The sequence below is a fragment of the Lampris incognitus genome, chromosome 3 (assembly GCF_029633865.1).
Source record: "Lampris incognitus isolate fLamInc1 chromosome 3, fLamInc1.hap2, whole genome shotgun sequence".
Taxonomy (NCBI): Eukaryota; Metazoa; Chordata; class Actinopteri; order Lampriformes; family Lampridae; genus Lampris; species Lampris incognitus.
Window position 1 is genome coordinate 114,269,051 of NC_079213.1, and position 20,996 is coordinate 114,290,046.

The 20,996-nt window shown below is 44.9% G+C and overlaps 1 protein-coding gene across 1 annotated transcript in view; it reads right to left on the minus strand.

Moving 5' to 3' along the window:
* patj (PATJ crumbs cell polarity complex component) overlaps positions 1–20,996 on the minus strand; it is a 272,303-nt gene that overhangs the window by 108,487 nt on the left and 142,820 nt on the right. The window contains exon 28 of the mRNA XM_056276027.1: positions 7,914–8,013. Coding sequence (XP_056132002.1) covers positions 7,914–8,013 — 100 coding nt within the window. The remainder of the gene's footprint in view (positions 1–7,913; positions 8,014–20,996) is intronic.

A 20,996-nucleotide genomic window follows, 5' to 3' on the forward strand; every position in this document is an offset into this window, starting at 1 on the left:
GAGTCCTGCTTGGCGTCTTGTTGCTCTACCAGCGGCGTAGACTGATGACACACTGATGGACTTGCGTGGTAGCCTGTGAGTCAGTAGTGTCGTCATCGTACAGTCTACACACATCACACTTGATGTGGTACCAGGTTTATTAGATCCACATCAGACTTGATGTGGTACCAGGTTTATTAGATCCACATCACACAGGCTGGCCTGCAGTAAACCTACAGGACTGCTGAAACCACACAGCCTGTAGGAGGCTTTAGATGGTTCCTAATTCTAGTGTAGCTGCCTGATGAAGTGCAGAGTCCACTTCATCCCTAAACCAGACACACACACACACACACACACACACACACACACACACACACACACACACACACACACAGCTGCTTCCAGCAGAGCATGTGTTTAACTGAATGGGGTGAGTCAACAGGAGTGCCAGTTACTTTTCTTTTGTTTACTACTTTATTTACCCCCCGTGGGGTAATCCTTCTCTGCATGTAACCCATCCTAGCTGTGTCGCTAGCAGCAGAGGGCAGCCGCTGTGCAGCACCCGGGGACCAACTCCAGTTCTTGCCATGCCTTGCTCAGGGGCACAAACGAGAGAATTAACCCTAACATGCATGTCTTTCTGATGGTGGAGGAAACCCACCGCAGACACGGGGAGAACATGCAAACTCCACACAGAGGACGACCTGGGATGACCCCCAAGGTTGGACTACCCCAGGGTTCGAACCCAGGATCTAGTTCAAACCAGAGAGAGAGAGAGAGAGAGAGAGAGAGAGAGAGAGAGAGAGAGAGAGAGAGAGAGAGAGAGAGAGAGAGAGAGAGAGAGAGAGAGAGAGAAAGTATTTTGTAGTCCAAAAAGTAACTAGCTACTGCGTTGCCAAAAGAGACCATTAACTTTGAAGTAACTGTCGTCTTGAGTCAGTAACAACTGTTTGAAAGACGCGTCCTTGAATGCAGACGAAACTCCTCATTCCTCTCACAAATCAACCACATGAATAAAGGAAGTTTTCAAAAACACAAAAACACTCTGGGACAATGTTAAACACACCTCAGGCTGCTGCACAAACCAGTACACATCACCTCTGTGCTGGTGTCCACTGGTTATGAGAGACAGTCAGTGTACCGGTCACATTCTCCCATTTGCCTCAAGCACATGTCAGACCGCCTCCTCTGACCGCAGCTCCAGGGCCCACGGAGATCACTCCTGTCAAAGCTTTTAAGATGAAATCTGAGACATTTCTCCCTTAATAAATGGTTAATGTCTCCATGTGTGTGATGGAGTCAGGCTCCATAACACCACCAGCCATCTTCACCATGGTTGGAGACACTCTCCGGGCGCCGTCCACTGCTGTTGAGATGTTTTGACCAGGTAGGGTGAACACTGGTGCAGCAGCAAACATGTACATGCTGACAAACGACTGAGACGTGATGCTGATGTGTCCATGACAACCAGTATGACTGTACAACAGTGTCCCCATATAGTGTGACGTAGTGTGTAATACATCAGACTGTGCATGTTAGCTTTGGTCCCAGGATCCATTTTTAGAAGGGTGGAGCTGTTTCCTGCTGAGCTGATGGCACATCAGCCACCATCACAGAGGGTTGAATCAGTTAATCTGGACACATTTACTGACAGATACGTTTCATCATCATCTACGTGACCTCTTCAGTCTCACCTGACTGCAGGTGTCCCACCCTCATAAACAATACAGTGACTGCAGGTGTCCCACCCTTATAAACAACACAGTGACTGCAGGTGTCCCACCCTTATAAACAATACAGTGACTGCAGGTACCCCCACCCTTATAAACAATACAGTGACTGCAGGTACCCCCACCCTTATTAACAATACAGTGAATGCAGGTGTCCCCACCCTTATAAACAACACAGTGACTGCAGGTGTCCCCACCCTTATAAACAATACAGTGACTGCAGGTTTCCCCACCCTCATAAACAATACAGTGACTGCAGGTGTCCCCACCCTTATAAACAATACAGTGACTGCAGGTGTCCCACCCTTATAAACAATACAGTGACTGCAGGTGTCCCACCCTTATAAACAATACAGTGACTGCAGGTGTCCCCACCCTTATAAACAATAGTGTCATAACGACCCAAACCAGTGACCAGTTTCATATGCAAATATGGTGTGACCATTAACTAGAGTTACAGTGGTCATGTGTACTATTCACAGAGGATTGGGGAATAGTTGCAACCACAGCATTGTAAGATGGTGACAGATGTACTCTTAGACCCCCCACCCCCACCCCACCCCCCCGTTCAGGGATGGTCGTTCCCTCGTCACATAGATGTCTTCTTTGACTCCCTGTTCAATCCAACGTTCCTCCCTATCAAGGATGTGCACATCCTCATCCTTGAAAGAGTGACCACTGGCCTGTAGATGGTGTAGACCAGTGGTGCCCAACCCTGTGTGCTACCATCTTGCCGTTTTTCACTCCAACCCTAATTTAACACACCTGATTCTACTGATTACCTACAGACCAAGACCTCCATTAATTGAATCAGATGTGCTAAATCAAGGTTAAAGTGAAAACCGACAGCAGGGTAGCTCTCCATGAGCAGGGTTGGGCACCACTGGTGTAGACTGTGGAGTCCTGGTCTGTAGATGGTGTAGACTGTGGAGTCCTGGTCTGACATGTTAGCTCTGCTGTGTTGTGTCATCCTCTTGGCCAGCATTTGTTTCCCCAATGTACAAGTCACAACTGGTACTTAACAGCTACACTGTATTGCTCTGTTTGTGCCGGGGGACTCGGTCCTTGGGGTGGACCAACTTCTGGTGCAGTGTGTTTTGGGGTTTGAAAGCATCTGAGACACGGTGTTTGGAAAATACACGTCTCAACTGTTCCAACACTCCCACCACATACAGAATCACCACTCGTTTACAATTAGACAGCTGTTGTCCTTCTCCTCTCCTCGATCAGCTGGTGCACTGTTTGGGGTCTTCCTGGCTTTGACAAACACCCAGTTAGGATAACCACACTTAACCAGGGCCTGTTTAATGTGGGGTTTCTCCTCTTCCCCGGCTGCTGTGTCGGTGGGGACGTTGTCAGCTCGGTGGTACAGCATCCTGATGACTCCTAGTTTGTGCTCCAGTGGATGATGAGAGTCAAACCTTAAGTACTGCTCAGTATGTGTTGGTCTACGGTGAACATCAACAATCAAATGTCCTCCATCACCAGTTGTAATTTCACAGTGTAAGAAAACTAACCTTTCCCTGTGATGGCCTGGCGGCCTGTCCAGGGTGTCTCCCCGCCTGCTGCCCAATGACTGCTGGGATAGGCTCCAGCATCCCGTGACCCCAGTTGGGATAAGCGGCTTGGATAATGGAGAAGACTAACCTGTCATGTTCCACATCCTCCCTGGTGAACTTGATGTGGTGTCCACAGAGTTAATGTGGCCGGTGAAATGTGCTACGTCCTGAGATTTAATCTTAACCCAGGTGTCGTCCACAAATCTGAACCAGTGGCTAGGTAGTGCCCCTGGACATCACAGCCTCTTTTCCACTTCCTCCATGTACAAGTTGGCCACTATAGGTGAGACTGGGGAACCCACAGCACACCCATGCCTCTGCCTATAGTACTGCTCCCTGTATGTGAAGTATGTGGACTGAAGACACAGCTTCAGGAGCAGACACACTTGGTCAGTGTTAAGGTCAGTGTTGAGGTGGTCCTATAGACGTGTTCCCTTGTTTACATGCACCAAATGTGCGTGTGCAGATTGTGAGGCAAAATGGGGCCACGAGTCTTGTGTTTGTAAATGTTACTACGTTCATTTCGAAGAGGTCATCACAGAGAAATTAATTTACAACGAAATGAAGTGTCTCACAGTTTTGCGCTGTCGGTTGTACAAATCGTAAAGATGGCATGCACTCTGTCAGGAGGACTGGAAGATGTGGTCAGAAGAGCAAATATCAAACGTGAAGATTTGTGGAGGACATTTCATATCTGTTATCTGTTTCTTACACAAACAAGTTTTTTGAGGAACATAGGTAAGTAACAGCACTACATGTGATACTGTCCTAGTAGAACAACAAGTATTGTGAGGAACACAGGTAAGTAACAGCGCTAAATGTGATGCTGTCCTAGTAGAACAACAAGTATTGTGAGGAACACAGGTAAGTAACAGCACTACATGTGGTACTGTCCTAGTAGAGCAACAAGTATTGTGAGGAACATAGGTAAGTAACAGCACTACATGTGATGCTGTCCTAGTAGAACAACAAGTATTGTGAGGAACACAGGTAAGTAACAGCACTACATGTGGTACTGTCCTAGTAGAACAACAAGTATTGTGATGAACACACATAAGTAACAGCACTACATGTGGTACTGTCCTAGCAGAGCAACAAGTATTGTGAGGAACACAGGTAAGTAACAGCACTACATGTGATGCTGTCCTAGTAGAACAACAAGTATTGTGATAAACACAGGTAAGTAACAGCACTACATGTGATGCTGTCCTAGTAGAACAACAAGTATTGTGAGGAACATAGGTAAGTAACAGCGCTACATGTGATGCTGTCCTAGTAGAGCAACAAGTATTGTGATGAACAGACGTAAGTAACAGCGCTACATGTGATGCTGTCCTAGTAGAACAACAAGTATTGTGAGGAACATAGGTAAGTAACAGCACTACATGTGGTACTGTCCTAGTAGAACAACAAGTATTGTGAGGAACATAGGTAAGTAACAGCACTACATGTGATACTGTCCTAGTAGAACAACAAGTATTGTGATGAACATAGGTAAGTAACAGCGCTAAATGTGATGCTGTCCTAGTAGAACAACAAGTATTGTGATGAACATACGTAAGTAACAGCGCTACATGTGATGCTGTCCTAGTAGAACAACAAGTATTGTGAGGAACATAGATAAGTAACGGCACTACATGTGGTATTGTCCTAGTAGAACAACAAGTATTGTGATGAACACACGTAAGTAACAGCGCTACATGTGATGCTGTCCTAGTAGAGCAACAAGTATTGTGATGAACAGACGTAAGTAACAGCGCTACATGTGATGCTGTCCTAGTAGAACAACAAGTATTGTGATGAACACACGTAAGTAACAGCGCTACATGTGATGCTGTCCTAGTAGAGCAACAAGTATTGTGATGAACACACGTAAGTAACAGCGCTACATGTGATGCTGTCCTAGTAGAGCAACAAGTATTGTGATGAACATACGTAAGTAACAGCACTACATGTGGTACTGTCCTAGTAGAACAACAAGTATTGCGATGAACATACGTAAGTAACAGCGCTACATGTGATGCTGTCCTAGTAGAGCAACAAGTATTGTGATGAACATACGTAAGTAACAGCGCTATATGTGATGCTGTCCTAGTAGAACAACAAGTATTGTGAGGAACATAGGTAAGTAACAGCACTACATGTGGTACTGTCCTAGTAGAGCAACAAGTATTGTGATGAACATACGTAAGTAACAGCGCTATATGTGATGCTGTCCTAGTAGAACAACAAGTATTGTGAGGAACATAGGTAAGTAACAGCACTACATGTGGTACTGTCCTAGTAGAACAACAAGTATTGTGAGGAACATAGGTAAGTAACAGCACTACATGTGGTACTGTCCTAGTAGAACAACAAGTATTGTGAGGAACATAGGTAAGTAACAGCGCTACATGTGGTACTGTCCTAGTAGAGCAACAAGTATTGTGATGAACATAGGTAAGTAACAGCGCTACATGTGAGGGTGTCCTAGTAGAACAACAAGTATTGTGATGAACATACGTAAGTAACAGCACTACATGTGGTACTGTCCTAGTAGAACAACAAGTATTGTGAGGAACATAGGTAAGTAACAGCACTACATGTGGTACTGTCCTAGTAGAACAACAAGTATTGTGAGGAACACAGGTAAGTAACAGCACTACATGTGGTACTGTCCTAGTAGAACAACAAGTATTGTGAGGGACATAGGTAAGTAACAGCGCTACATGTGATGCTGTCCTAGTAGAACAACAAGTATTGTGAGGAACATAGGTAAGTAACAGCGCTACATGTGATGCTCTCCTAGTAGAACAACAAGTATTGTGAGGAACATAGGTAAGTAACAGCGCTACATGTGATGGTGTCCTAGTAGAGCAACAAGTATTGTGATGAACACAGGTAAGTAACAGCGCTACATGTGATGTTGTCCTAGTAGAACAACAAGTATTGTGATGAATATACGTAACAGCGCTACTTATGATGCTGTCCTAGTAGAGCAGCTGCCGAACCACAGTGTGAGTTGTTAATGCCTAGTCTTCCTCAAGTTTGACAATGATTCCATTAGCTTTCTTGTGTCATGATGTTTGAGGTCATAATTTGACTCCAGCCTCGATCTCATAACGACACAAACAAGTCAGCTTTTGTTGAATACAAACAATCCAACTGTACAAACAATTAAACTACGAGGGCTTACCTTTAATTTGATGAAGCAACACTTGTTTTCCTTCGATAACGGATGGTGAAAGCAGTCTTGGACATGTCCACCAACCAAATAATCGTATGCTTCTAGAGACTCGTTTGCCTTCATTGGATCTTTGGTAAATCTACTCGGTGTGTCTACGAGGTGTTCAGTCACATCCCTCCATCAGATGTTTGGCACATTGGTGACATCACTTGTCCCCCTGAGCTTCAGCGAGCAGAAACGGATCAGGAAGTTTTTCTCCCGTGCTCAGCGTAAGTTTGGACTCGTAACGCTTTCTGTCTTCCTTGCTTAGACCTTCAACATATCCTGAGATTTTCATTTTCTCAAACTTCTAACTTTTCTCCGTTTAATTTTAAGTTTTATAGCTTTCCTCTGTGAGTTTCACAGGTACGCACGGTGTTTCTCGGCCATGTTTGGCCACACGTTCTGCACGCGCATCTCGTTTACAACGCAGCTTTTACATCACGCGATAAGGGGTTTATTGCTAAGGGTGGGGTTGTTTTGTAATTTCATATGGACCACCTCCACTGCTTCATTAACAAATGCACGTGAAGAAAACAGTGGTCTCTTGTGACATGACAAGAGATCACTGTTTCATCCTCCTCCATAATGATGTCCCTCACCTTGTCCACATAATGATGTCCCTCACCTTGTCCACATAATGATGTCCCTCACCTTGTCCACAACATCCATAGTGTTGTGAATATGATGTTCATTAGTGTCTACCCGCGGGGTTAAGAGTAGATGCCAGAACCTTAGAGATGTTATAGGTCAATGACTTAATCATAAAAACAATAGGCTGTAATGGCACATCCTGTTTATGTATCTTAGGTAAACCATACAGACTAGGTGTAGCACCCCCTGGGTATAATCTATGGTACAAAATTCTGTCACTGGCATTGTTCTGTTCTTACAGCTTCAGACAATCTATCACCTTTTTCTTGTAACCACTTCCTGGATCTCGTTTCTGCATAAAGACACCAGCCACAATGGCTGCTACACCTGGTTTGTAGTCCTGCAACACCTGGTTTGTAGTCCCAGAAAATCAGAGCCAACGGGTCTGTTTCTCTCTGTCTCCTACATCCACCTACACCACAACACAGTTCTACTGGAACACTGACAGTCTGTCCAACACAACAACCACATCACCTCCACTTTTCAGATGGAGAAAATAATGAACACAGTCATGGATTGCAGCTTTAAGTTCTTGACCTGCAAATCAGTGTGCTCCTCATGTCTTTCATTTTTTCATGAGTTATCTGTGTTAATTTTTCAAGTTGTAAATGTCTTTGGTCCAAGTTGGTCGTTTTCGAATGTGTTTAATAAAAAACATGTCTGGACGACGATGCTAAATGATGTCTAGGAAAGTAGCTTTAACTATTTGTACACATTTATGGGTTGATTTGTGTATGTGCAGTATCTGTGATGGATGTTCATGCGTTAGCGTGTGGTACTGACCTCTTGCCTGCTCCAGGTCTGAGTCAAGGTCTTGCTCTGATTGGTTGGGTGGTCTGTAGGGCGGGGGACGTCTCCCAGGGGTCGGAGCTACAGCGGTTTTCTGGAGATGAAAGACAAACAAAAGAACGCCGTCAGTCACATGATGAGTTGCAACTTGCATCATCTGGTCTGGACTCTCCAAACCGTTTGATAAGTCTGGATTTTCCGACTGGTGGCAATCCTCCAAGCAAGATGAGGTGCACACCAAACTATGTTGTGTGGGTTCAGAGCAGGTGAAACAGAACAAGAAATAAGATGAAGCTTCACTGGTAGGTATATCAATTCTTACAGATCTCTTCTTCAGCTGCTTTGCAGGCTAAAAGTAACCAGAACATCCAACATGGGGATCACTGGGTCGAATCCCCGTGTTACCTCCGGCTTGGTCGGACGTCCCTACAGACACAATTGGCCGTGTCTGTGGGTGGGAAGCCGGATGTGGGTATGTGTCCTGGACACTGCACTAGCACCTCCTCTGGTCAGTCGGGGTGCCTATCCGGGGGGGGGGGACTGGGGGGAATAGCGTGATCCTCTCATGCGCTACAGCCCCCTGGGGAAACTCCTCACTGTCAGATGAAAATAAGCGGCTGGTGACTCCATATGTGTGGGAGGAGGCATGTGGAAGTCTGCAGCCCTCCCCGTATCGGCAGAGGAGGTGGAGCAGAGACCAGGACGGCTCAGAGAGCGGGGTGGGTGATTGGCCGGATACAATTGGAAAGAAAAAGGGGGGGGGGATAACCAGAACATCCTGCTGTGAACCAACAGTGCACTGCATTGTCCTCATTCCCTCATTTTGTTGTAAATGTAAAAAAGGAGTGGTTGATATTGGGAAAGGAACCAGGCCAAATAGTGTCACAGTGGACTGTGTCCTGGACTTCATTTAAACTGTGTCCTGGACGTCATTTCTACTGTGTTCTGGACTTCATTTATACTGTGTCCTAGATTTCATTTAAACTGTGTCCTGGACTTCAGTTAAACTGTGTCCTAGACTTCATTTATACTGTGTCCTGGACTTCATTTAAACTGTGTCCTGGACTTCAGTTAAACTGTGTCCTAGACTTCATTTAAACTGTGTCCTGGACTTCATTTAAACTGTGTCCTGGACTTCAGTTAAACTGTGTCCTAGACTTCATTTATACTGTGTCCTGGACTTCATTTAAACTGTGTCCTAGACTTCAGTTAAACTGTGTCCTGGACTTCATTTAAACTGTGTCCTAGACTTCATTTAAACTGTGTCCTGGACTTCATTTATACTGTGTCCTAGACTTCATTTAAACTGTGTCCTGGACTTCATTTAAACTGTGTCCTGGACTTCATTTAAACTGTGTCCTAGACTTCATTTAAACTGTGTCCTGGACTTCATTTATACTGTGTCCTGGACTTCATTTAAACTGTGTCCTGGACTTCATTTAAACTGTGTCCTAGACTTCATTTAAACTGTGTCCTGGACTTCATTTATACTGTGTCCTGGACTTCATTTAAACTGTGTCCTGGACTTCATTTAAACTGTGTCCTGGACTTCATTTAAACTGTGTCCTAGACTTCATTTAAACTGTGTCCTAGACTTCATTTAAACTGTGTCCTGGACTTCAGTTAAACTTTGTCCTAGACTTCATTTATACTGTGTCCTGGACTTCATTTAAACTGTGTCCTAGACTTCAGTTAAACTGTGTCCTGGACTTCATTTAAACTGTGTCCTAGACTTCATTTAAACTCTGTCCTGGACTTCATTTAAACTGTGTCCTGGACTTCATTTAAACTGTGTCCTGGACTTCATTTAAACTGTGTCCTAGACTTCATTTAAACTGTGTCCTGGACTTCATTTATACTGTGTCCTAGACTTCATTTAAACTGTGTCCTGGACTTCATTTAAACTGTGTCCTGGACTTCATTTAAACTGTGTCCTAGACTTCATTTAAACTCTGTCCTGGACTTCATTTATACTGTGTCCTGGACTTCATTTAAACTGTGTCCTGGACTTCATTTAAACTGTGTCCTGGACTTCATTTAAACTGTGTGCTAGACTTCATTTAAACTGTGTCCTGGACTTCATTTAAACTGTGTCCTAGACTTCATTTAAACTATGTCCTGGACTTCATTTAAACTGTGTCCTGGACTTCATGTAAAGAGACTTTTATGTGAAACAGTCACTTGAAATACAACAAGGGACGTCTGCGTTATTAAGGAGTTAGCTTGACTTTTACCTTTTAGGAGGTTCGTTTTAATCCTGTCCTCAAAATCTTTTTTTTTTCCCTTTCTGGCATTTTCACCCTTTTTCTCCCCACTTGGATCCGGCCAATTATCCCACTCTTCCGGGCATGTCTCAGTCTCTGCTCCACCCCTTCTGCTGATCGCAGGGAGGGCTGCAGACTACCACATGCCTCCTCCCATACAAGTGGAGCCGCCAGCCGCTTCTTTTCACCTGACAGTGAGTAGTTTCACCAGGGGGACATAGCGCATGGGAGGATCACGCTATTCCCCCCAGTTCCCCCTCCCCCCCAAACAGGCACCCCTACTGACCAGAGGAGGCGCTAGTACAGCGACCAGGACACATACCCACATCCGGCTTCCCACCTGCAGACATGGCCAATTGTGTCAGTAGCGATGCCCGACCAAGTCGGAGGCAACACGGGGATTCAAACCGGCGATCCCTGTGTTGGTAGGCAACGGAATAGACTGCTACGCTACCCAGACACCCCTAAAAATTGACTTCTTGTGTAGTAGCTGGACCAGCTTTCCCATGTTCCTATGGATTTGAATGTTCCTGACTGAGATTCATATTATGTGCAGGTGTGTCTGTAAGACGGGGCCACAGCAGAGCAAAGCTGAGGAACAACAAGAACATCACCAAACCACACACCAAACCACACACACCCCTGTGTGTAGCCTGTCCAGGGTGTCTCCCTGCCTGCTGCCCAATGGCTGCTGGGATAGGCTCCAGCATCCCCACAACCCTGAGAGCAGGATAAGCAGTTCTGATGATGGATGGATGAAGCAAATTAAACCAAGATAAATCGTGTCAGAACTTTTTCCACTTTTTTTAATTTCAACCTATGAAAATAAAGTGGAAAAACCACCAAAAAAACTTTAGGAAAAAAAAAAAAAACACAAAACTTACAACAGCCTGGCTGCATAAGTGTGCACACCCTCTCTATAAGGGGGGAGGTGGCTATGTTCAGAACTCAGTTCAATTCCACTTTATTGCCAGCAGACGCGGCCAGAGCACACGTGTAATGCCATGAGGCTCGGACCTCACCAGAGACCGTGCAACAACAACAAAAAGGTGGGGTGGCACACGGTGGAACATAGCAATGTAAAAAGATGGCACATAATAAGAATGAGATGTTAAATAAGAATAAGATATTAAATAAGAATAAGACGTTAAATAAGAATAAGATATTAAATAAGATGTTAAATAAGAATAAGATATTAAATAAGAATAAGATGTTAAATATGAATAAGATGTTAAATAAGAATAAGATATTAAATAAGAATAAGACGTTAAATAAGAATAAGATATTAAATAAGATGTTAAATAAGAATAAGATATTAAATAAGAATAAGATGTTAAATATGAATAAGATGTTAAATAAGAATAAGATATTAAATAAGAACAAGATGTTAAATAAGAATAAGGCTCAACTCAAGGAGTGATGATGATTGTACAGACTATAATGAAATGGGGTTGTGTGAAAAGACAGGAGATGGAGCTGGAGGTGGCAGAGTTGAAGATGATAAGATTTTCATTGGGACTGATGAAGAAGGACAGGATTAGGAACGAGTATATTAGGGACAGCTCAGGTTGGACAGTTTGGAGACAAAGCAAGAGAGACAAGATTGAGATGGTGTGGACATGTGTGGAGGAGAGATGCTGGGTATACTGGGAGAAGGATGCTGAATATGGAGCTGCCAGGGAAGAGGAGAAGAGGAAGGCCAAAGAGGAGGTTTATGGATGTGGTGAGGGAGGACATGCAGGTGGCTGGTGTGACAGAGGAAGATGCAGAGGACAGGAAGAGATGGAAACGGATGATCCGCTGTGGCGCCCCCTAACGGGAGCAGCTGAAAGTAGTAGTAATGGTAGATATATTTAAGGTGGAGGAATGTGCAATGTCCTGCTGAGATGATCAATGTTAACAAGAGTCTCTGAGGTAGAAAAAGGCAGTAGTGCAAAAGAGTCGCAAAAAGTGCGATGAGTGGGTGGCCGGGTTAAAATAAACTGTTTCTGAGCCTTGTGGTTCGGACCCAGAGGCTCCTGTAGTGCCTCCCAAAGGACAGGGGGTAAGAAACAGTCCATGGTTTGGGTGGGTAGGTTCTCTGCTGATAAACAGACCTCTGTGCAGACAGTGTTTGCCGTAGGTGTCCTGTATTTCTGGGAGCTGGTGATGTGCCAAGCAGTCTTTTTTTTTTTTGGATCCCCCTTTTCTTCCCAGTTGTATCTGGCCAATTACCCCACTCATCTGAGCTGTCCTGATCTCTGCCCCACCCCCTCTGCCAATCCAGGGAAGGCTGCAGACTACCATGTCTCCTCCGATACATGTGGAGTTGCCAGCCGCTTCTTTTCACCTGACAGTGAGGAGTTTCACCAGGGGGATGTAGCACGTGGGAGAATCACACTATTCCCCCCCGATCCCCTCCCCCCTGAACAGGCACCCAGACCACCATGCCATGTGCTGAGCAGTCTTGACCACCCACTGCAGGGCTTTCCAGTCAGCTATTGCAGTGGTTCTCAACTTTTTGAGTTGCAATGCCCCAAAATAATCAGGCTGGTGTTTGCGACCCCCCCCCCATAGCACTGGGACATTTGACTCACAACACCCCGATGCAAATACATTGATCACTCATAAACTGCCCGAGACTGTTCAGGAATTACTGTAATATAACACATGATGTCTACCAAACTCACACAAGAAGATCACTGCTTTATCCACAGAGAGAGCAACTAATTCCAGTTTGGCTTTAGTTAGTGTGTTTAGATTTACTGAAATAACGGCACCTCATGTATATACACACTTTGACTCTCACAAACATTCATTCATTCATTCATCACCAGCCCCTTCTCCGGGGTCAGATCGCGGTGGCAGCAGGCTAAGTAGGGCACTCCAGACCTCCCTCTCCCCAGCAACGCCCTCCAGCTCCTCCTGGGGGATTCCAAGGCGTTCCCAGGCCAGATTGGACATGTAGTCCCTCCAGTGAGTTCTGGGTCTACCCCGGGGTCTCCTCCCAGTTGGCCATGCCTGGTAAACCTCCAAAAGAAGGCGCCTAGGAGGCATCCTAATCAGATGCCTGAACCACCTCAACTGGCTTCTTTCAACACGGAGGAGCAGTGGCTCTACTCAAGAGCTCCCTCCGGATGTCCGAGCTCCTCACCCTATCTCTCAGGCTGAGCCCAGACACCCTACAGAAGAAACTAATTTCAGCCGCTTGTACCCGCGATCTCACCCTTTTGGTCACTACCCAAAGCTCATGACCATAGGTGAGGGTTGGAACGAAGATTGACTGGTAAATTGAGAGCTTTGCCTCCCGGCTCAGCTCCCTCTTCACCACAACGGTCTGGCACAACGTCCCCATTACTGCTGATGCTGCACCAATCCGCCTGTCAATCTCCTGCTCCATCCTACCCTCACTCGTGTACAAGACCCCAAGATACTTGAACTCCTTCACTTGAGGCAACAACTCATCCCCAACCCAGAGGGAGCAATCCACCATTTTCTGGTAGAGAACCATGGCCTCAGATTTGGAGGTGCTGACTCTCATCCCAACCATTTCACACTCGGCTGCAAACCGTCCCAGTGCACGCTGGAGGTTGCGCTCTGATGAAGCTAACAAAACCACATCATCTGCAAAGAGCAGAGATGCAATTCTGAGGTTCCCAAAACGGACACTCTCACAAACACACTCAATATAATCTATTCTTTTTGTTTTCAACAATATTTTACTGGAAGGAATATTGGGTGTATATAAAGGTTGAGATCAAGCTGTCAGCTGAAAGGAAAAAAGATTTGGGCAGAAAAAGAGGCAAACATAAAAAGATAAAGACACACATTGAACTCTGCCAGTTAAAAATAAAGGAATAACCTTCCATCTCTGAAGGTCTAATCTCACTTTTTCCACTAAGGTTGTAAAATTCTCTTTCATCAAGACTTAAAATGGAATGAGTAATTTTTATACCCAGGTATTTAAAACTAGTTTTAGAAAAATGAAAAGGAAGTTCACCTTGTTTGATAATTAAATCAGAGTTGTTAATCGGAAAACACTTAGTCTTTGTGAAATTTAATTTATATCCAGAGAAAGCGCCACAAAGTGTTTCAATACATCTAATATTTCTGGTACAAAGGCGACAGGGTCAGTGACATATAATAACAGGTCATCTGCACATAAGGGCAAACAATGTTCAGTACCCCAACGACGAATGCCCTTAATCAGTGGGGATGCTTTCAGAGCTATGCAGAGGGGTTCAATGGCTGTAGTGAATACAAGAGGTGATAGGGGGCAGGCCTAACGAGTTCCTCGTGAGGGGGCAGTATGGAGAATGTGGATTATTGGTACAGACCCAAGTGTGTGGAGACGAATAGAGAAGGCGGACCACTGGGGTGAATTTTTCCCCAAGACCAAATTTTTTCAAGACGGCAAATAAATATTCCCATTCCACCATGTCGAATGCTTTTCCTGCATCTAATGAGATAACTACCTCTGTGGCATCTGATGGAGATGCAGAATGACTAACATTTAGGAGCCGATGTACCTAAGAAAAAGAGTGGCAGCTTTTCATAAAACCTGTCTGGTCCTCTGAAATAATATCCACCAAAACAGTATCCAGTCGGCTTGCTAGCATTCTGCCAGTATTTTAACACCCACGTTTAAAAGCAAAATAGGACGGTAGGAGGCACAGTTTGTAGGCTCCTTGCCAGGTTTTAACAAACGTGATTGATGTTTGGGTCAAGTTTGGAGGCAAAGAGCCTATAGAAATGGTATCATTAAACATCTCCAAAAGAAGAGGGGCGAGTTTATTGGAAAACGTCTTAAAAAATTCATCAGGGTACCCATTGGGACCTGGAGATTTGCCATTTTGCATACTTTGAATAGAGCTTACCACTTCCTCCAATAAGAAAGGTTTGTCTAACTCCAGGTTTGATTCTGTACTAGCAGCAGGAGTTTCTGAGTTATTAAGAAACTTATTCATGGATGTTATGTCACTCGGGGCTTCTGATGTATACAGGCTGGAGTAGTAAGATGAAAATGTATTATTACTGATAGTACAGAATCAGAAGTTAAATTTTGAGAGGAGTCTACAATTTGGGAAATAATGCGTGAGGCAGATTTACATTTTATGTGATGAGCAAGGAGCCGACTTGCCTCGTCTCCATATTCATAAAAAGTACCGCGTGTATGGAGCAACAGCTGTTCTGCTTTGGCAGTGGACAGTACGTTGAATTCTGTCTGGAGGCCCAATCTCTATTATATAACTCTGGAGGAGGTGTCTGAGTATTGTTGATCCCGGTCTAAAATGGATTCAGTCAGTTCTTGTATTTTGGTCCTGCGCTGTTTAACAGCATGAGCCGAGTAAGAAATACGAAGGAGAAGCAGCATCGGTTTTGTTAGTTTCTAAGAAGTGATCAGTGGATGAGGATATATAATCACAAAATGATTTGTCTGATAATAGAGATGAATTTAGCCTCCACAGAGGGCGCTGGGTGGCAGCAGATGGGAAGGAGAGTTCAAGTAAGAGAGGGGCATGATCCGAGATCACAATGGCATTAAATTCTACTGATTTAACAAAAGAGAGAAGTGTCTTGTCAATAAAAAAAATCTATTCTAGTATACAAGTGATGCACGTGAGAAAAGAATTAAAAGTCTTTAGTCTTTGGGTAAAGAACTCTCCATGGATCCACACATCCCATTTGGTTCATATATGATGATATGGCTTTGGACATTTTAGAGGGGGTGTGTTTTTAGGACTGGAGTGGTCCACAGTTTGGGGTCAGTCACGCAGTTCAAGTCCCCACCTAGGATTAAATAGTGAGTATTGAGACTGGGAAAAAGAGAACAGAGTTTGGTTACAAATTCAGCATTATCCCAGTTGGGGGTGTAGAGGTTAACCAGTATAACTGGCGTTTGGGACAGGGACCTAGATACTATAATATAACGACCCTGTGGGTCAGAAATAATGTCGGCGGGAAAGCAGGGGGCTTTTTTTGTGGATTAATATAGTGGTACCTCTGGACTAGTATTAGATTTAGAGTGAAAGATCTGGCCCACCAAGGATTTACACAGCCAGTTTTGGTCTAAGTCACGTAAATGTGTTTCTGGCAGAAACGCTTTGTCTGTCTGCAGTCCCTTCAGGTGTGACAACAGCCTTGTCCGCTTTACTGGCCTATTCAAACCTTTCACTTTCTGGCTAAATACAACCAGTCAGCTGGCCAAACTTTAAACAGCACTATACAGCTCACCAGCGAAAATGTAAACAACATAAAACACTTACATAGGATCAGTCCAGATCAGATGAATAGTCAGTTACAGTGTGATATTCAGCACAATCCTGTTCTATCCAAATGTTCTCAGAGCTAATTGATTTGTGTTCAGTCTGTCTGATCAGCTCAGGTTGATTCTATGTTCCTTGAGTAGAATTCTTCAGCCTTTGCTGGAGTGTCAAAGCTGATAATTTTGCCCCCAAAAACCACACGGAGGACAGCTGGATGTTGCATAGTGAACTTGACACCTTTCTTATACAGGGATGACTTCACACCATTGAACGTGCCTGCTTCTTTGCCAGGTTGGCACTTAAGTCGTGAAGAAAAATATTTTCTTGCCCTGGTAGTGCACCTGACCCTTCTCTCTTGACCAGTGCATTACCTGTTCCTTGTCCTGGAATTGATGGAAGAGGACTATTATCACCCTTGGCTGCTCATCTGGTGCAGGTTTCGTGTGCAGAGACCTGTGCATTCTGTCTAGCTCCGGGGGCTTCTCGAAAATGCCGTCGCCCATCACTTCCATCAGGAGCTCGGAAACAAACTTAATGGATGATGGTCCAGCACTTTCAGGCACACCAACAATATGGATGTTTTGACGCCAAGAGTGATTCTCCAAGTCATCCCGTTTGACATTAAGGAAAACGTTTTCAGTCGCTAACTCAGTGAGAGCTGCCTCCATTGACGTTGTCCTGTCACTGTGATCCGTAAGGCAAGCTACAATGGTAGTGAGAATTCACCCGTGGTTGTCTGAAGTATGACGGATTGCATCAAGAGAAGCTTGAATTGGAGACAGAGCGATTGTCAGTTCAGTTGAGAGGCTTGTTCTGAGCTTGTTGAGTTTGGAGATTAGAAGGGAGGCTGAAACAGGCTCCGTGTTGGTGGCCATGTTTCCCAAACTTTCCAAGAGACCTGTAAATTGAAATTTCAGGAATTGACTTCTTCGGTTGTTTGTTTTTCCCCCCAATAGTTAAAAGGGAATAGAGGAGGGGCTCAGAACACAGCCCAGTGGGGTGCCTGTGCTGAGGGTCAGGGTGGAGGAGGTGTGGTTGCCTAACTGAACGGGTTGTTGTCTGTCGGTCAGGAAGTTCAGGGTCCAGTTGCAGAGGGAGGGGTTAAGGCCAAGAGAGTGGAGTTGAGTGGTTAGTTTTGAGGGGATGATTGTGTTGAACGCTGAACTTAAGTCTACAAACAGGAAGTAAGTGTCTATTGTCCAGGTGGGTCAGGGTAGAGTGTAGTGCGGTGGAGATGGCATCCTCTGCAGAGCCTTGGATCTATAGGCAAACTGGTGTTAGTCGAGAGTTGGGGGGGGGGGTGATCTCCTTGATGTGAGCCATGACTAGTCTTCGAAGCAAATCATGGCAATGAGGGTGAGCGCAATGGGCCGGTAGCCGTTTAAACATTTAACTGAGGAGTGTTTGGGGAGAGGGATGATGGTGGAGGTTTTAAGACATGTGGGGACTAGGGACTGGGACAGTGACAGGTTGAATAGCATGGTCAAGACCTCAGTCAGCTGGTTGGCATATTCCCAGAGAAACCGACAGGGTATGCCATCTGAGCCAGCAGCCTTTCATGTGCTCACTCTGTGTAGTGATCCTCTGACCTCGACAATGGACAGAGTGAGCACCTGGGACCTCATGTATCAATCGTCACTATGGGCAAATTTGTTTTTACACGCCAATGGGATTTTTTAGCCCTGAAGTTTGTCTCAGAGACCAGTGTAGAACCTGGGTAACCCCTGAATTTAGACACCGATTGGCTAACATTGATGTCTTTGCAGGCCTGGTGATTGCTCGTTGCAAGATGAAGACAACAGATGTTAGGAGGAAGGAATTACAAATAACCATCATGCTTTGCTACTGACTGTCAGACAATCTTGAGGGCTAAAAAAAATTCCATAGGTGTGTAAGAACAAATTTGCCCGTTGGTACTAACACACCTGTCAAAACATGTGAAATACAGTGTGTGCTGCTCTACTTTATTTTGACCTCAGCCCTCACCATACACTTGACCTATGCCGTAGAGCGCATAGGCATAAGACATACTCCGTGCTCTCTACAGTCCTTGACTAGACAGAGTCACTCAGCAGCTAAGTCACAGATAATCAATAACTGTCCTCAACCAAGAACATGGCCTGTGCGAAAAAGTGGAAAGTCAACTAGGATAGCTGTCAGTTCAAATCTGACTGGACTGATCAGTTTTGTTTTATTTTACCAGACCAGGCCAATGCCAAACCGATGATATGCATGCAGACCACAGCTGTCTGCAAAGCAGATCGTAGCTGTCTGCAAAGCAGATAATCTCAAGCGACACTTCAACACTATGTATGCTGCCAGTTTATGTGGAGTTTGCATGTTCTCCCCGTGTTTGCGTGGGTTTCCTCCGGGTGCTCCAGTTTCCTCCCACCAGGTAAGGAAAACCATGCACACACGGGGAGAACATTCAAACTCCACACAGAAAGGACCTGGGATGGCCTGGGGTTCAAACTCAGGATCTTCTTGCTGTGAGAAAACAGTGCGAACCACTGGGACACTGTGACCTGATTGACTAATTGGGGAACCCTGCTGTAGGATTTTCCTGACATTTTGGCTCCATCCAACAGCAAAAGCTATGGTCCACAAAGAGTTTACAAAGCATGAACAATTGAAAGGTATCTATCAGGAGAGGGGAAAGAATTTCCAAGGCATCAGATATACCATGGAACACAGTGAAGGCAGTCATCAAGTGGAGAAAATATGGCACACAAGTGACATTACCAAGAACAGGACATCCCTCCAAAATTGATGAGAAGACAAGGAGAAGACTGGTCAGGGAGGCTGCCAAAAGGCCTACGGCAACATTAAAGGAGCTGCAGGAATTTGTGGCAAGTACTAGTTGCTCCTTACATGTGACAACAATCTCCTTTATTCTTCACATAACTAGGCTACGGGGTAGGATGGCAAGACGGAAGCCTTTTCACAGGAAAAAAACCCTCATCCAAGCCTGACAAAATTTTGCAACAAGATGCGTGTAGTCTTCCAAAACCATGTGGAAAAACGTGTTATGGTCTGAGGAGACGTAGGCTCAACTTTTTGACCCTAATTCCAAAAGGTACAAAGGTTAAAAAACAACACAGCACATCACCAAAAGAACACTACACCCATGGTGAAGCATGGTGGTGACAGCATCATGCTTTGAGGCTGCTTTTCTTCAGCCGGAACAGGCTTCAGTCAAGGTGGAAGGACTCATAAATAGCTCCAAATAACACTCGATTTTGGCTCAAAACCTTCAGACGTCTGCTAGAAAGCTGAAGATGAATTTCACCTTTCATTAGACAATAACCCAAAGCACACATCCAAATCAACAAAGAAATGGCTTCACATATAGAAGATCAACATTTTGGAACAGCTTAGCCAGAGCCCAGACCTGAATCCACCTGAAATTCTGCGAGGTGACCTGAAGAGGGCTGGGCACAGGAGATGCCCTCGCAATTTGACGGATCTAGAACATTTTTCAAGGAAGAGTGGGAAAATACTTCCAAGTCAAGATGTGCGAAGCTGATAGACTCTCACACACAAAGACTGAGTGCTGTAATAAAATCAAAAGGTGCTTCAATAAAGGTTTAGTTTAGGGGTGTGCACACTTATGCAGCCAGGTTACTGTAATTTTTTCCCCTAAAAGGTTTCACTTTGTTTTTCACTTGAATTTTATAGATTGCAATTTTAAAAAATGTGGGAAAATTGTACAATGATTTATCTTGGTTTCATTTTTTCACATCACAAAAACCTGCCATTTTAAGAGGGGTGTGTTGACTTTCTATATCCACTGATGATCCACTACAATCTCGTGTTTATCTACGACACTGAGCATCCATCTCTACCAGGATGCCATCTATTCTTCATCTATTCTTCACCTTCGCTGTTTCTACACACATGCCTAGTAGATGTGATTTGGACTATGTTGCAGGAAACTGGTTGCATTTCTCCCTCTCTCTCTCTCTCTCTCTCTCTCTCTCTCTCTCTCTCTCTGCAGCCAGCTCTTATAACTTTTACCAAGGAGGCGGAGGTTCACTGGAAGATAGATTCAGTGGAAATATGGTATGACCAGTTCACAACTTTTTTTTGTTCACCCCCCTTTTTCTTCCCAATTGTACTTGGCCAATTACTCCACTCTTCTGAGCTGCCCCGGTCGCTGCTCCACCCCCTCTGCTGATCTGGGGAAGGCTGCAGACTACCACATGCCTCCTCCCATACATGTGGAGTCACCAGCTGCTTCTTTTCACCTGACAGTGAGGAGTTTCACCAGGGGGATGTAGCATATGGAAGGATCATGCTATTCCCCCCAGTTCCCCCTCCCACCAGAACAGGCACCCCGACCGACCAGAGGAGGTGCTAGTGCAGAGACCAGGACACATACCCACATCTGGCTCCCCACCCGCAGACACGGCCAATTGTGTCTGTAGGGACGCCTGACCAAGCTGGAGGTAACAAGGGGATTCAAACTGGTGATCCCTGTGTTGGTAGGCAACGGAATAGACCGTTATGCCACCTGGACGCCTGATTCACAATTTTTTGTAAAAATTGTTTCTCGGTTTAGAGTGGCC